The 14437-nt window shown below is 42.1% G+C and overlaps 1 protein-coding gene across 1 annotated transcript in view; it reads left to right on the plus strand.

Annotated features, from left to right (window-relative positions):
• LOC119729869 overlaps nucleotides 1-14437 on the plus strand; it is a 78693-nt gene that overhangs the window by 38251 nt on the left and 26005 nt on the right. The window contains exons 34-45 of the mRNA XM_038202660.1: nucleotides 309-587; nucleotides 1935-2089; nucleotides 3132-3243; nucleotides 4705-4961; nucleotides 5688-5877; nucleotides 7172-7435; nucleotides 8630-8797; nucleotides 9901-9930; nucleotides 10700-10869; nucleotides 11246-11319; nucleotides 12879-12979; nucleotides 14161-14421. Coding sequence (XP_038058588.1) covers nucleotides 309-587; nucleotides 1935-2089; nucleotides 3132-3243; nucleotides 4705-4961; nucleotides 5688-5877; nucleotides 7172-7435; nucleotides 8630-8797; nucleotides 9901-9930; nucleotides 10700-10869; nucleotides 11246-11319; nucleotides 12879-12979; nucleotides 14161-14421 — 2061 coding nt within the window. The remainder of the gene's footprint in view (nucleotides 1-308; nucleotides 588-1934; nucleotides 2090-3131; nucleotides 3244-4704; nucleotides 4962-5687; nucleotides 5878-7171; nucleotides 7436-8629; nucleotides 8798-9900; nucleotides 9931-10699; nucleotides 10870-11245; nucleotides 11320-12878; nucleotides 12980-14160; nucleotides 14422-14437) is intronic.

Here is a 14437-nt window from a genome sequence, read left to right on the forward strand (position 1 = left end):
ATCAAACCGTAATCAAGACACTTCTTGGCCCTGGTTTCCTGCTGTGCTTTATGATACACGTGGCTATTGGTCACCAGTGATGGAACGTTGCCCCGTGGTCCGGTTAAAAATAGTCGACTAGTGGAGTCCAACCATCCTTCTTTCCAGCAAAGTTAGTCAAACTATGGTTGACGATACTTTGCGCCTGATCTTGCTCAAAGATTGCAGTATCCATGAAACTGTCAGTGAAAGCAGCCAATAGATAATTTAAAAAAAACCATGCATTTCAGTAAGAGACTCATGTTTTTCCCCTGTTTCCTTGTCCAAAGTTCCGTTCCTGACCGGCCAATGGCTGGATGCCAACTGTGGCCTGGATGCCCGCTTCGTCTGCAAGAAGAACGTGGACGGCACCGCGCCCACCCACCAGCCCACCCCTGCACCCACGGGAGGTTGCCCATTGGGTTGGCTCAAGTACAACAACCGATGCTACAAGATGATGGGTGTGGGCGGCCAATCAGACCCCAGGAAGAACTGGCAAGATGCCAAGACGGAGTGTATGAAGACGACGGGGGCAAACCTTGCCTCCATACACAGCATCGAGGTCCAGAGTAAGCAGCTCAAAACCATTTCAGACCGCTGTTCCCGAGTCACATCAAATCACATTATCCTGAAGTTAGAAATTCTGTATACGTCAATCCAATTTTGAAATTAAACTAGCCATGAATGATCTGCCACACCATAATGAGGAATAACCCCCACCTTTGACTTTGCAAGTTACGTACATCATGTTAAAGCGCAAATCACTGGCTTTCCAATGATACCAAATTTATTTCTGTAGCTTAATTTATTCCAAATATATGCTACGTGAACTTCAATAACGTCCCGCCGAATTTCGCCAACCCCATTTTGAGAGAAGTGGAAAACGTTCTTCAGTTTCCAACTTTTGGAAATATTTTTTGCTCAACAAAAATGATACCTTGGCTACTCAAAAATAAGAAAAAAAAAACTATAATGATTGTGGCATATTTTTTTAAGTGTACCCAACTTAAGGCATTGATTACTCAAAACATGGTTTTGGGAGACATTCCTCATTTTGCCACAGTAGGTCACAAAATTTAGTGGGACGCTCCCATGCCTTAGCGCCCATCACACATAGCTTTGGAAACCTCACGAAAGGGGAGTGCGTTATGTGAAACACTAAAGGAAGCCTTGAAGCATTCCAGTAGTGGAGGAAAGTTAACCCAGAAATCACAACACATAGGCCACTTGGATTGGTCTATGTGAAAAGCTAAAAGTTTGAAACAGTCAGGGGCGTCTAGTCGAAATAGTCCAAAGAAATAGTCGAAAGATAAGCTATTGCTGTGTTCCACATTTTGCACTCTGTTTGTGCATTTCCAATGGGAATCAATTGGCAAATGTTGGCAACATTGTTTTTTAAAGTCATCCCAGCAATGCAATAAATGAAAAATGCGGATACGTCATGTTAATTGTAAAAGCGACTGATCTCTTGAACATGTCTTGCTCTTTTCATAACAACTTCATGTCGTAAAATTAACCAAACTTTATCACAGATCAGGTTCCATTTCCCTCATGCGATTGTATTTTTACAATATATTTCACGAGCGCAAGTGGAACACAGAATAATGTAGTGCGTCTGTGTCCCACATACCACGAGGCTGAAGGCGTGATAACGAATTTATCTTCAAGCAAGCTTGACACGCAGTAAAGTTGGACCATCGCTTTCCACGAACCTTTTAGCGGTTTAGCGCATTCAGCTGGAATGTCACTCGCATCTTGGAATAGCGCAATACGCAGGGTGCGATATGGACCGTGAAATACAGCCTCATATTACACTGTTGTTGCCATGGATCGACCAATCAGGATCGAGGATACAAGTTTACTTGAAGATAATGTTCACTATTCATATCCCGATTGATGTATTTGTTCTTCTCCAGCTTATTTGACTGCCGATATGATCGAGTCTACCGACGACGTGTGGATAGGGATGTCTGCTCTGGCTAGCGGCAACAAGTTTGTTTGGACAGACAGCAGCTCAGTGGACTTTGTCAACTGGGCGGCAAACCAGAAGGATCAAACGGACTTTATTCAGGTTAATTCACTAGAAACAGATCGATCCTGTAAGCCCCACCCCCATGATGTTTTGACCAATCACCAACCTTGTTTCCATGGGTACGATCTTGCTGCGCCATGTTGGTTCCCACTTTGCCTTGTGCGAGCTTAACCCCTGGACCAATATCGGGTTTTGCCCTTCACCGACGTGTAAATATTGTATACTCGGTGTGTTACCTTCCGAGTGAAAGTTAGAAAAAAAATCACTCGTGTGGGACTTGAACCCACGACCTCCTGCTTTCTAGCTTGCGGGATCGGTTGGCTGGTTTGAATCTGATGTACATGTAGCAGCAGGTACCGCAATTCAATTACTCATAAGATGGAATTTGCGTCATTGGAATTGTGTAATTTAAATGTGCCACTATTTGGGACATTAAAATTAGGACTGCAGTCGAAGTACTTTACCCGCGATGCAGTGTTTATATGTTGACATTTTTGTGTTTGTAGAATCAGTTCTTTTAAACATGAGATTTCGATGTTGCCTTATTTAGCAAGGATTTACATTACATGTACTTACATCCGTCGTCCCTTTCCGACACAAGATACAGGTTTTTGGGCAAAAAATCAAGGCATCCAGAATCCATATTTTACAGGCATCGCGCAGTTTTGAAAAAAAAATGTTTGTGCGTGACGTGACGTGCAGGAGACGTGACGTGCGCGAGCACATATATAGGGTGTGCAGTCTTCGAAATACGCGCGCAGTACGCTCCGAATAGCTGGTCAGTGTCGTTTATGTATTCCTCTCGGACAGGGGTTAGTGAACTAATGCGCACGCAGCCCATGGAGTCGATGATATGTCTTTGGGAAATGGCTTCAAGGGCATCCATAGATGCACACAATTTTACAAGCCATAGCCGTGTAAATTTGAGGCAGCCTAAGTTGCACTTGAAGCCCATGAATAGCATTCTGGAGGACATAGGTTCGAAACCTGCTTAACAGTCAATGCTATGTGTTCAACCCAAAATAATGATAAATCCTCCTTAATTGTGTTTTTTTTTTGTTTTGTTCAAATTTATTTACAGCTTGGGAATGCTTCCGATTGTATCCGGATGATGTATGAAGACGACGAGCCGGGCAGATGGTTGGATGAGGACTGTGACGCTCTGCATGCCTACCTATGCATGATGAAACCAGGTCAGACTTGTTAAAGCTATAGTCCATCATTTGCAGCTATCTAAAAAGTAACTGGTGTAATTATTGTCGAAAAACATACTTGGTTGAAAGATAGTAAGGGGACTAAACTCCCTGTGAAATTATTCTTTCTGGCAAGCTGTCATTTTGAAGAAATCAACAAAAGAAGGCCATTCCAACGGTGCTTCTTAAGACGCAAAGCATGCGCAAGCATTGGCACGATGCACACGCGCGTGTGATTCGTCGGATAAGTGCCGCATAGCTGCAATCGGCTCAGTGAGAACATGTCTGGAACGCTGAATTCAGGCCCAATTCAAAACATGATTCAGCAACTTTTGATTTGAAATCGAGATCCTAGAATGCTGTTTTTCTCGGAATATACAGCTAAAGCTGAGCTGAAACTTCATCAGGTTAGTTGTTCAGTTCCCTTCTACAGATTTTGAGCACTTTTGTTGCTTTAAACGAACGACATGTACAAATTACAAATGATGGACTATACCTTTAATCATGTCGTCCATTTGTATTTAATTTTGTTTTCCAATTACAAACAAATAGTTCCTCATAAGTTTGTATACACTCCAGATTCCTTTAAGATTCCTTCTGGAAGCTTAAAGGAATCTGGAGTGTATACAAATATTGAGTAGCTCTGAGTGAAATGGGAGGAATATTATTGCAAGGTAAAGTCTGGACTTTTCCATTTCACGAGGCGAAGCTGAGTCCAGATTTTACAGAGCGATAATATTCCTCCCATATTCAAAGCCACTCAATATTTGTTTGGTATAACTGGCATATTGATCCTTGTCATATGATATGTTCTGTTGAACTTTTATTTCAATACTAAATTGGTGGAAAATGTATTTCTCTCTTCCAAACCACCCCTTCACGAAAAGGTTTGAACCCGACTTTATGGGCTCCGTGTGCCGACGAAAGAGGGCGCCCTTTTACCTAGCAACGACGTCCCATGGGCAGGACATTTCGCTGGTTGACGCGCACCATTCCTTGTGTGTGACGCACGTACACCAGGGGATTTGTTCTATTTACACACAGTGGCTGCACTTCGCGACAAACGAATTGCAGTCAGGCAAGATGGTGTCTGTCGGTCACCTCCAACTGTACTTTCTTTGCCGGTGAGGGGGTACTTGTGAACGGAGCGGATAGTGGTGGCTCTTTGGAACAGCACGCGTTAAGCGCAACGCTGAACGCGCACACCAGCACACATTTCAACACAAATACCGTGTCATGGAATAAAAACGATCCTAACTGTTGAATAGTATTTCCCATTCCCCATGGGCAAATGGGACTTTTTTAGCCCCGGCGTGAATGGGAGTAAAAATGAATCAAATGACAAGGATCTGTAGGTCAGTTATATAATAGACAATGGAAAAATGCAGAGCTGCCAGTATGTGTTGTTGCACGAATTTAGCAAAACTTGTAACTAAAGCTCTATCAACTTTTAACCTACAGATGACCAGTATCCCGACAACCCAATTTCAACTGATTGCACTGATTTAAGCGGAAGTGGCTACACACAATACGGCGACGTGTGCTTTAAGGTCTATACTGATTCGACGAGGAATTTTAACGACGCCAAGGCAAAGTGTGAGGCAGACGGAGCCAATCTAGCATCCATCATGAACGGCTATGAGCAGGCCAAGCTACAGTCAATGATGGACGACAAGGGGAAACCTGGCAGCATGTGGATTGGACTTTACGACGATCCGGTAAGTTTCAAGCTGTGAATTTGTCTAATGTTACAAGCGAAAAACATGTACACAAAACATTTACACTCGTGTTTTTGCCCAAACTTGTACAAGACCGAACTCAAACCCAGTATTAAATGTTACATTTCGTGATGCATAATTTCAAAATGCAATGTTAAGTTGCTCACCCATGTTGTTTGAAAAACAAAAACAAAAAACAACTATTGTTCCCCTCCACCCACCCCCATTTGGTTCAGGTTCCACCTTCCCACCCACTCAAAACACAATATTCGGGTTAGGCCAAATAAAAAAAAAACCCATGTTTAGCGTCCCTGCCCGCTTCCTTTTTGGAAGCCGCCTCCTTTAAAAAAAAAACCCCAAAACCAAAAAAAAAACCAAAACGAAAAAATTATACATTTTGAACAGTGACATCATTTGAGTCTTTTGTCTGTTGCATCTAGCCCTTATAAAGCTGTTATGTCATTTCCCGAGTCCAAGTGGCGGCCATGTAAAAAAACAAACTGGCCGCCATCTTGAAAAATAGCCCGGTCGGGCTGCCATTTTGGAGGGGGGGAAAAAAAGGCCTCCTCTTTTTTTCAAAAAGGCAGGATGCTAAATGTGTTTTTTTTTTTACTTGACCTTAAAGAAAAAAATGGATACAGTAGACAGAGTTTGGCTTGGGCTGTACTCCACTCGAAATGCGACGTCACAAAATGACGTCTAGATTGTTTTTTTCCTTGCACGCAGGCCACTGGAGTGTTTGCGTGGATAGACGGCTGGCCGCTTCACTATGACAACTGGGGATGGACTGATCCTAAAGGCCTCCCGTACGTAATCATGAAGGAGGACGGTTGGCTGTATGAGGCTGGCGAATGGGGAAACGTGAACGGGGAGGGTTTCTTCAATAAGTACTACACGGCCTGCAAGTACAATCCAGGTTAGATAGTCATATGTCATGCTATAAACCTTTCTTTCGTTTGTAAACGTTGAGCACCTTTTTTTCATGGGCAGCCAACAGGGCATACATTGAAGCCGTGGTTGGCCAGAAATTTTGCTCAAAAAATTGCATATTACAGGCATGCAACTTTTCCTCGGATCCACTGATTTCCTCGTTTTTGTACTTCTCATGAATGCCATTACAAATTGAAAAACATTGTACAAACTCTAGTTTGTTTTGGAGTTTCCTCGTTTTTTTTCTAAATTGCTATTTGCATGACTGATATTAACACCTTCACTTTGTAAGAAAGATTGAGTATTTGGTAGCGTCGTTGGTTATTTGGTAGTGTTGTTGGTTAATTTTTGTATTCTCAAAAATCCAATGATAACTATTTTTTTCATTTTTGCAATGTTGACCTTCCATATTTTGCAAATCCGTGGTTGGCAAAACGTGCCAACCCCGGGGGGTTGGCAAAGAAAGGTCCATACTGTGGGCGTTATTCACGAATTAGCCATTTTTGTTGAGTTCCCTGAATGTATATCATTAATTGTTAACTGTTGAATGGGATGGCGCCAGACTTTTTATGCAGGTACAATGCAGCCTTATTTTACTGTCATTTTTTTTTAATGTGGCTTTAAACATTATGGAATGTTTAATTACAAATGGTAAATTATTCATTGAAGCAGATTGGAATTTATTATACATCAACTTGCTTCCATTTCTCTTCGCAAGTTCCAAAACTTAAGATGTTACCTAACTTTCAATTCAATATGGCCGACTCGTGAATAAGACCCGTATGGCCGTATCGTTAAGAAGTGTCCGGAGCTATGGCTATGTCTATATTGTTAGCATGTACCCATGTTGTATTTGTCACAGCCTTAGGAAGTAGCCCTAACAGGAGACTTAGATGCACATGTCGTCTACACCTGACACAGTTTCTCAACGTCTTCATATAGCACCCAGCCAGCACAGTCTTGTTTCTGAGGCTTGACTCTTGTTATACAACTTTATACACCAATACATGTTTGTGGGACATGCAAACGTACTTGACGTCAACACTTCACGATAGTGACACGTTGAAAAAGTGTGTTGCGCCCGCTGTGTGTGGATACTGGGAACTGATCAAAGCTTCACCGCCTCACCATGCACACCCAACCTCTCTCCTGATCAGTTCAGTTCTTCAGAGAACCACACAAATTCACAAAGGAGAATTACTTTCACAATGGCGCAAATGCAAACTTTGAATATAGAACATCAATTCTTATGGGATTTGTTTTGATTCCTTTGTTTACAGCCACACCCCCACCCCCTGAGCCCACCGTGGTCGGATACTGTGACAACGGCTGGGGCGCCTTCGGTTCCAGCTGCTACATCGTCGGCTCCGGCATCTTCGCCAAGGGAACCTTCGGCGACGCCATCTATGACTGCGACAAGAATTACGGTGGGGCCCACGTCGTGACTATCGGGAGCAAACTGGAGAACAGCTATGTCAAGAGTCTAGCCCAGAAGGAGTTTGGGGTCGATGAGGTGTTTATTGGAATCGACAGGACCGCCATTGGTGAGATATAATTCCAGCGTGGATAGGTTTGTAGTGTTGTCCATCACAATTTAATCCCAATTTGATTCAGAAGTCCAGTCGCAGGTAAAGAGGATGAACAGTAGCAAAGGAATCCCTTCGTCACAGTTCATTTGAATGGTTGTGACTTGACTTGAGACTAGAGGACTTATGATGGACTAGTTGGGACTTGTGAGGACTTGTGAGGACTTGTGATGGACTTGTGAGGACATGTGAGGACTTGTGATGGACTTGTGAGGACTTGTAAGGACTTGTGAGGACTTGTGATGGACTTGTAAGGACTTGTCATGACTTGTGAGGACTTGTCATGACTTGTGAGGACTTGTGATGGACTAGTGAGGACTTGTGATGGACTTGTGATGACATATGAGGACTAGTGAGGACTTGCGATGGACTCCACTGCAATATTTATTTTTATACATTGTATTTCTTTCTGGTAATGAAACCAGGGATTCATCAAAAGTGCCTTAGGCACTGTAGCTTGCAAGCCTGAAAAAAACCTGTAGAGAGGAGACAATGAGAAGAAATTACAGCTTTAGAGGTGGGAGAAAACCCAAGAAGAATATTCTGGGTAAAACCCACGGAATCAGGTAGGGACTGAAAAACCCAATCCACATGTGGACCAGAGCAGGAATCAAACCCAGGCCATAAAGGTGGAACAACCTGAATCCCTGTACCGTTCATGGGTGAAATTATTATGTAAACCCCAAAAGGGAAGCTAAAATGGTTCACTTTTAACTCTTTGTTTTCCAAAAAATCAAAAGTGAACTAGACTCCTTTTGTGGTTTACATAATATGTACATCTATAGTCCGTATTGCAGTTGAGTCAGGCCTTGTCCATTTCTTTGTACAATCGTATATTAAATGATTAATTGTTTGTCGTCTGTATAATGTGCAGGATTTTTTTCCGATGTTTGAAACAATTTGAAAAATTTTACTGCTGTATATACTTATTCTCGACTGTCATTATCAAAGGTAAATTTTTAATTGGCTTTTTTAATTATGTTTTGCCACAAATTTGGATTTCTGGTGCCATCTTTTGTTAACGTTTATTCAGCGCCAAGTATTGCAATGCTGATAATTCATATCATAACTTTTTCGCATTGTTATTATCAAAACATCGGTGACTCGTTACCCACACCCTATAAAGTGACACCTGTTCTTCCAATCAAACAGGTGGTTGGGAGTGGGTAGATGGCTCCCCTTTGACCTACGTCAACTGGGGCAATGACCCGGACAGTAACACCGGTAAAGACTGTGCCGAGATGAAGTTTGACTCCAACGCCAAGTGGTACCACATCAACTGCAAAAGCAAAAGCCACTACGTCTGCGAGAAAGCAAAGAGTGAGTGTTGGATTCATGCCCTCTTGTCTTTATTCCTATTGTAATCAAAGGTTTATTGAAATGTCCCAGTAAATGTTGCATATTAATTTGTGGTATAGCATATTTCATGGGACTTTACATTAAAAAAAAATGTTGACGCTGCTGAAATAAATATTTTGTGAAAACGATGCCAGCATTTTACGAAAACCACAAACAAGTCGTGTTGGTTTTCGACTAGACTTGCAGAAAGAATCAACTTTGCACCGCTAAAACTCATAAATCCCATATTGCCTGACTTTCGATATAATAGACCACACGCTGGATTTGTGAAGGCAAGAATTTTTGATCAATAAAAATCCTCCCTTTGTAGATTTTTCTCATGTTGAACATGCATACTTGACTCAATCAGCTCTTAAAATAATCTTTAGAAATAATTTGTGATGATTAATAACAGAAATTGGGAAGGAGAAAAAGTATTTTAACAGAGTGCTGTGGCCTCGTGGTCAAGGGCATTGGATTCGTGGTCTGCAGGTAAAGCTGCAGGTTGTGGGTTCGAGTCCAGCCTGGGGTTGTGGTGCGTGTGCCCTTGGGCAAGGCAGTTTGTCACTCATTGCCTCTCCCCACCCAGGAGTAAATGGGTACCTGGGAAGTTACGGGCCATATGCGCTGATATTGAGCTGCTGCAGAAGTGGTCTCATGGCCTGGGCCCAATTTCACGGCGCTGCTTAACAGTTAGCAGAAAAGTTGTGTTAAGCATAGCAGAAAAATTTGCTAACCTTAAGCACTATTTCACGGCGTGTGTGTGTGTTAACGGTCGCGCGTGCATGGAGATTTCTAATGTTACGTCACTAAGTTAAGCAAATTTTTCCTCTGAAGTAAGCGTGCCTTTTGCTGTGCTTATGCTTACGATCTCCATGAAATAGACGGAGGCTCTGTTAGCAGAAAATCGTGTGCTTAGCAGCGCCGTGAAATTGGGCCCTGATGAACAGGGGTAATAATTGTAAAGTGCTTTGACACCTTTGGTATAAGGCACTATATCAGCAACACATTATTATTATTATTAAGTAAGCGCCATTATTTTTCTTGCTAAATATTTTAATGTTTCATCTCTGGTTTCTTTGTAGCTCCAATGATGACGACTCCAACACCACCTGGTAAGAACACTTTTTGCTTTGTTTTCATAACTCCTCATTCGTTTATTTTGTGACCTGCCTGTTACTGCCTATGGACTCCACGCGCCAACAAGAGAGGGCGCTTTTTAATCACACGTGTGGACTGGTTTCGCGCAGAGTATGCACGACTTATCTGCACAAAGCTAATTAAGCCATGGCATGTTTGATGAATGCCAGATGTTGTCAGCGATGCATTTGAATGTATCTTCAAGTGCCCTCCCCCAACTCGCCCTTATCATTCAGGATATACTTGAGCACGAAGCCCATACCGCCCCAGACTGCCCTAGAACTGGTTGCTTTCATGGATTCTTCAGGGAATGTTAATAATACAAATTTAATATAGTTGCTAACCCTCCTGCTATCTGACCAGTCACAGACAGTCAAAAAAGCAATCCTCTTCCCCTGCCATATGCCTTTGTACACAGGCTAGTCACCAACAGTCAGATCATATTTCAAGCAAGCACAGTGACCAGTCAAATTCAGTCAACAGACAAAAGCAGCCAAGTGATAGGCACAGCTGCCTTATCAATCACCTATAGTCAAAGCATAGCTCTATCAAGTTACAATCGGTCACAGCCAGTCAATCCTGCTTTACGTATAGGCTGGGAGATCTTCACTGTTGAAAACAGTCACTTGATTGATTTTGACCGAAAGGACAACTTGGCACAGATTAATGATTAATTAATGTTACAGATTAATAAATGGGTTAATTACTTCAAGAACAATCTTTAGTTGTAATTCAATCCTGCAGTGAAGAACTGTTCAACCGGTACTACTGATTGGAAGGAGTTGGATTCATACTGCTATTACGTCAGCAATACATACGTCAGCTGGCATGATGCGGAGGAATGGTGCAATCAAAATGGCGGCTACCTGGCATCCATACACAGTGCAGTGGAGAATCAGTTCATTTTAGATTTGGTAAGTTTTTTCCCCATTCCGCTCTTCCCCTCCCCTAGCTTGCCCCCCTCCCCCCCCCCCTTTTTTCCATTTCCCTTTTGGAAATATTGTTAAATCTACCGAACTTAGGGGAGAAATAGTCAAGCTGTTTGGGACATTGATGGAGAACCAGAAATTACTTAACCAGTTCACGCCGGGATTATTTTGACGTTTCCAGACCCAGGCGTGGGATTGTTTTCACAATTCTCGAAAACCATCATCTACCCGTCGTCATCGGGTAGCACACCCTGATATATGCAAGTGGGTTGCTGACAGCTATTTCCGGCCTCGTCGTTGCGTGTTTATCCGTCATCTGTTCAGAATACCAGATTATAATTATAATTCCCTTCGATTTCAGTTCCCATACAGCTATCAGACTGCTTGGATTGGCTACAGCAAGATGTTTGATGGAAGTGGCACTGATAAGTACCGGTATGTATTTGTTGAGATATTTGAAGATATGAGTAACTAAAGGGTATGATAATGTGGGAGAGAAGTTTACGACTAGACTTCTAGAAATACTCTACCACACAACTACTCCCATTCATAAATAACTCTCTTTTGTCAATTGTCAAAAAAAAAAAAGAACAGTAAAAAAATTTGCAACATTCACTGATGTTTTGTCCAAGTTCGTGCCACTGCTATATTTAAAGGTAAAGTCCATCATTTGTAATTTGTGCATTTTGTTCGTTTGAAGCAACAAAAGTGTTAAAATCTAAAGAAGGGTACTGAACTTTGTAATTTGTGCATTTTATTCGTTTGAAGCAACAAAAGTGTTAAAAAAGCTAAAGAAGGGTGCTGAACAACTAAGGCCAAAAAACAAAAGTCTCCGGTTTCTGGTATGCGCGCGCGTCGCTGTAGCCCTGCGCGTCGGCAAAATGAAAAAGTTTTTTTTTCAATAAAAGATGATGTCTCAAAACCGCCAAACTCACTGGTTTGACTGGAATTCTGCTGCAGCACAGTTTTAACGTGTTTTTAGATGGGGGTATGATCGAGAATAAGCTTTATGTGGACTCACTGGACTCCCGTACATTTTGCACTAAGTTTAGTCGGGCACCATTTGCAGTCATCAGCCGACATTTGAAGCAAAAAAGTCAGGTAAAAAAAAAAAAAAAGCCGCGTCGCCGCACCACTTTTTGGGCAAGCTCTATACCAGAAACTGGAGACTTTTTTTTTTTGGCCTAACTAACCTAATGAAGTTTCAGCTCAGCTTCAGCTGTATATTTTGAGATAAACAGCATTCTAGGATCTCGATTTCAAATCAAAAGTTGCTGAATCATGTTTTGAATTGGGCCTGAATTCAGCGCCAGAGACACGTTCTCACTGAGCCGATTGTAGTTACGCGATGTCGCGCACCGATCTGACGAATTATAGCAGCTGTGCGCGCAAGTGCGTCGTGCCAACGCTTGCGCGCGCTTTGCCAAATAAAAAAGTGAACTACTAACGGAAATTTCCAACGGTGCTAGAGAGAGAATAATTTCACAGGGAATAATTTCACAGGGAGTTTAGTCCCCTTACTATCTTTCAACCAAGTATGTTTTTTAACAATAATTACGTCAGTACAGTTACTTTTTGGATAGTTGCAAATGATGGACTGTAGCTTTAAGTCTTGCACGCTTGATTTGCCCAAAATCTATTCATCTCAGTGGTTTTTCGAGCATCTAGTTATGGCGTACCGAAGTGTGACGTCATTTAGAACCAGAAAGTGTAGTGCAAACGAATGGAGTACGCGCGCGTGTTGGTTCTCGGGCCGAATCGCGCGCTTATGCCTCTTACACACATTTTGTGCACGTGACGTAGTAGGCACGCGTGGCACGTACTTGCACGCATGTTGGCGCAACTTGCAGCGTCTTGCGACCAATTTTTCAACATCTCTGACTGATGTTTGAAAGTCGGTACAAGACTACCCATGCGACGGCCTCTCGACCAATAGGAATGGGTCAAATGGTGCAGTAAATTTCACATCTGTCTTTTTTATATTTTGATTTCAGTTGGACTGACGGTTCGGATCCCTTGGACTACACGTCAGGATGGGGGGTCGGTGAACCGGATGACCAATTTGGCTCACAGAAGTGTGCAAATATGGAATGGGGTAAGGAGATAGAAGAAACTAAGAAAATCAAACTGGCCCTCAATAATATCTTTTATCGAGTACAGTTGTTATATTTGTTACAGTTGAACACTGTCTTGAGATATGGTTTTTACATGGGAAGCCTTTTTTTTATAATTTGAAATTTAGCATAAATGGTGGTTTTGCATATAGCATGTGTTTTGATGTATGAAGATTCGTATTACTTGTATGATCACGTATTTCGTACTGTGTTTAAATTTAGCGTACATTCAGCTATATAAGCCTTTGGGATGAGTGTAAAAAGGGTAGCAGAAGATATCTGATATTTGGTGTTTGCTGTCAGAAAGCTCGCTCAAGAGGGAATCAAACCCACGACCTCCTACTTCCATGTGCCTCATGACCACTGCGCTTTGCCGATGTCTGCAGGAGGTCTTGGGTTCAAGTCCTGTATCGAGTAGGCTAGTGGAATTTTTTTTTTTATCCGCACACACTCAGACAGCGCTGAGTATGTAGTGCTTGTGAAATTATGTCGTTTAAAGCCAAAAAGCCCAATATTAACCTGAATTAAATGTAATTGCAAGAATGTTGGCAGTTGAAGGGAAATTTGCACCATTTGGCTGAGATTGCTGTCTTAAAGGGAATGTACAACATTTGCTTTTGCTGCAATTTTCAGAAATGAATGGATTTGGAGGATTATTATTATGTTATAGCAAAAATTGTGAAACTGACTTGTTTCACGTTTTGGGCTTGTATATGCCGGAAAAATTAAGAAAACCAATCATGTTCTTGTTATCTGCTTCCCTGACCCCACTTAAGATAAAACAGAAAAATGTAAAGACTCTGGGGAGTTGTAAGGTCAAAGAATCACTCTAGCGGGCTTGTACCCCTTCACAGGTGTGTCATCAATTGCAAAAGAAAATGCGGAATAACTAAATATGAAAAATTAGACGCAGTTTTGAAAAAAGCCAGTTTTCTCCAACGCTGGTCGGCCGACCAGCGTTGGAAAAAATACAGTTTTTCTTGAAAATGTCAGCACACCCGGAGCCATAATTTTACAGGATGCTTTAGACTGTCAATCCCTAACAATTCAGTAAGGTATTTCATGATAATTTGATCATTTCGTTTTTTTGATGTTTGCAAATGTTGTATCTTCCCTTTAATCTGTTTTAATTTGGATAAATGAAGTCCATGTTTTCTTTCAGATGGTACTTGGGAGGACAATAACTGCGGTGCCCAGGAAGGTTTCGCTTGCAAGAGGAAGTCCGACAACACGGCACCGATCACTTTTCCCCCACCTCCACCGCAAGTTGGAAACTGCCCCGCTGGCTGGAACAAGATAGAGACGGGTTGCTACCTGATCAAGGGTGACACAGCAGACTTCAAATCCTGGGAAGATGCGAGGACTGAATGTCAGAAACAAACCAACGGGGATCTGGCGTCCATTCATGACCAAGGAGTCCAGTGTAAGGCATTGTCAGT

This window comes from Patiria miniata, unplaced genomic scaffold (genome assembly GCF_015706575.1).
Source record: "Patiria miniata isolate m_02_andy unplaced genomic scaffold, ASM1570657v1 HiC_scaffold_21, whole genome shotgun sequence".
NCBI classification, from domain to species: Eukaryota; Metazoa; Echinodermata; class Asteroidea; order Valvatida; family Asterinidae; genus Patiria; species Patiria miniata.